Source organism: Eurypyga helias, unplaced genomic scaffold, assembly GCF_000690775.1.
Source record: "Eurypyga helias isolate BGI_N326 unplaced genomic scaffold, ASM69077v1 scaffold10060, whole genome shotgun sequence".
NCBI lineage: Eukaryota > Metazoa > Chordata > Aves > Eurypygiformes > Eurypygidae > Eurypyga > Eurypyga helias.
In genome coordinates this window covers 5,496-7,719 of record NW_010226285.1, presented here as the reverse complement: position 1 = coordinate 7,719, position 2,224 = coordinate 5,496, and the positions used below count along the sequence as shown (strand labels likewise).

The following is a 2,224-nucleotide window of genomic DNA, read 5'->3' as shown; positions in this document are numbered from 1 at the left end:
TGAGGGACAAGATGGTGGCAGTCTGACGAAGGACTATAGCAATAGCCCTTTACATCGCTTTAAGAAGCCTGGGTCTAAAAGCTTCCAAAATGTTTTTCCTCCATCTGCCACCCTGTATCTCTCCAGCGTCCCGTGAGTACCTACATGTGTGACCTTCCTGGAAAGGTGTTCCTAGGTTACAAAGTCTGAGACAAGCTTTACATTTCCTAGGACTTCTACAGTTTTTGAGAATTTGGGTCATTCTGCTGTGCAATTAATATGTGAATATTTTAACTGTCACTTTTTTTATTTTTACCAAAGAGCTGATTGAATGCTCTTTGAGTTTTAATACAGTTTGTTTTCCTTGAGACTGTGCTTTTGTTTTTCACCTATTAAGTTTTGTGTTATAAATTTTTGCAAAGATTAAAGACATCGTTTTTGAAATAAAGTACTGGAGTTACATTACATCAACTGTGTCATTGGAACCAATTTTTAATGTAGATGCACTTTTGAAAGAATAGTTTCTACAGAATTCAGACCTTTTTCATAGAAAGGAAGTTGCTTTTAAAATATGAAGTATGTCCTTTAAAACTGAAACAACCTTTTTTTCTATTTAGAGTATTGTCAACAATGTGTGGAGTAACAGCCAAACATAAGTTGTTTCAGGTTTCTTTTGTTCAGCAGCTGTGCAGGGAGGGAAAAAGGAAAACTATGGGATATAACAGACAGAATTCTTTTTTGGTTTTTTTTTTGAGGAAAATGGAAAACGGTCAAAATTGAAAATATGATATGCACACTCACAGTAATTACAAGATGGAAAGTATTTTTGCAAATAGCGGTTGACATCTTTAGTGATTTTTATGCAATCTGAATTTAACTGGAGGAGGATGAAAAGCAGTAGAGTATCTGAAGTGTTTTTGTAGCACAATATGGTGCTAAATCTTGGTGTCAAAGCCAAGATGTTTGAGCTGAAGTGTTGACACAGCTTGAGTTGGTAAAGATGTTTTTTGCTGTTCACATTTAATTTAAAAGCCAGAATTGAGACCATGATACTATTACAGAATTCTGTGCTCTTTTACAAGTTGATGGAGTTTTGTTTTGGGTTGGTTTGTTTGTTTTTTAATAGGTCTTCTGTTACTGAAGATGATCTGAAGAAACTTTTTGAAAGTACAGGATCAACTGTGAAAGCCATCAAATTCTTCGAGTAAGTTCCTATAAAAATGCTGAACAGACTTTCATCCTGGAAGATGGCTAATTGCTTTTTTTAGGGAAATTCCATGTGTATATAATGATAGGCAAAATTCCATGGGTGCATATCTCTAGGCAAAATCTGTACAGCTATGACAAATTTTATAATTCTGATCTTAAGATTTTAAATGGGATACTATGTTAACATAGTAAAATGAAAAATATTCAGCCTTTTTTACAAATTCCGCGTGTTCAAAGTGAGATAATTTTAAGGGAAGTAAATACTTGCTTCCTTAAAAAGAAATACAAGCTGTGTATATGTAAAAATGTCATGCGAGAGATGACAGTGAATCTGCTCTAACATTCATCAAGGTTCTTTGGCAGCATTATTTTAGCATGACCATACCTGCTAGAATAATCCCATATGTGTGGACCATACAGGTGTTTCTTAGAGGCCTTCGAGCCTCATTTCAACCTGTTTTTTGAATTGCAGTATAATGGAAGAATGGCATGGCTGTAGGCCATTGATCTGCAAAACTTGTTTAGTTTTGTTTTCTCCTCATTTTAGCGTGTACATAACTAGTTCTGATTTTTTGGCTGCACAAATTTAAGTGTGTGTTTTGTGGCTGAAAAAATATTTGCTTCGCTTTTCAATGTTGGCTAGTGCAATGGAAATTTGCTTAGGATTAATAACGGTTTTTACTGTACTTCAGGAAGTATTACAGAATGGCCCTTGTCCAGCTGAGCTCTGTGGAAGAAGCAGTTCATGCTCTTATTGAGCTTCACAACTATGACCTTGGAGCAAACCATCGCCTCCGAATTTCCTTCTCAAAATGTGCAATCTGACTTTTCTGTGAACTTTCCTTTCAAGACTGCATCACAGCTTTAGTAAAAATTCCAAATAGACACTGAAACATCTGTGACCAGCTCTGTCTCTTAAACGAAAAAGCTCATTTATACACAAATAATTAAGTGATGATCTCTTCTGATTTTAGATACCAGTATGTGATCAAAGTTCAATATTCATCCATAGAAAGATTATTCTGTGAAGTTGCTA

The 2,224-nt window shown here is 35.1% G+C and overlaps 1 protein-coding gene across 1 annotated transcript in view; it reads left to right on the top strand.

The window, feature by feature from the left end:
* LOC104510219 (polypyrimidine tract-binding protein 3-like) overlaps nucleotides 1-2,013 on the top strand; it is a gene marked incomplete at its 5' end in the record, with an annotated part of 14,110 nt that extends 12,097 nt beyond the window's left edge. Inside the window, 3 exons of the mRNA XM_010152396.1 lie at nucleotides 5-132; nucleotides 1,106-1,183; nucleotides 1,881-2,013. Coding sequence (XP_010150698.1) covers nucleotides 5-132; nucleotides 1,106-1,183; nucleotides 1,881-2,013 — 339 coding nt within the window. The remainder of the gene's footprint in view (nucleotides 1-4; nucleotides 133-1,105; nucleotides 1,184-1,880) is intronic.
* Nucleotides 2,014-2,224: the final 211 nt, after the last annotated feature.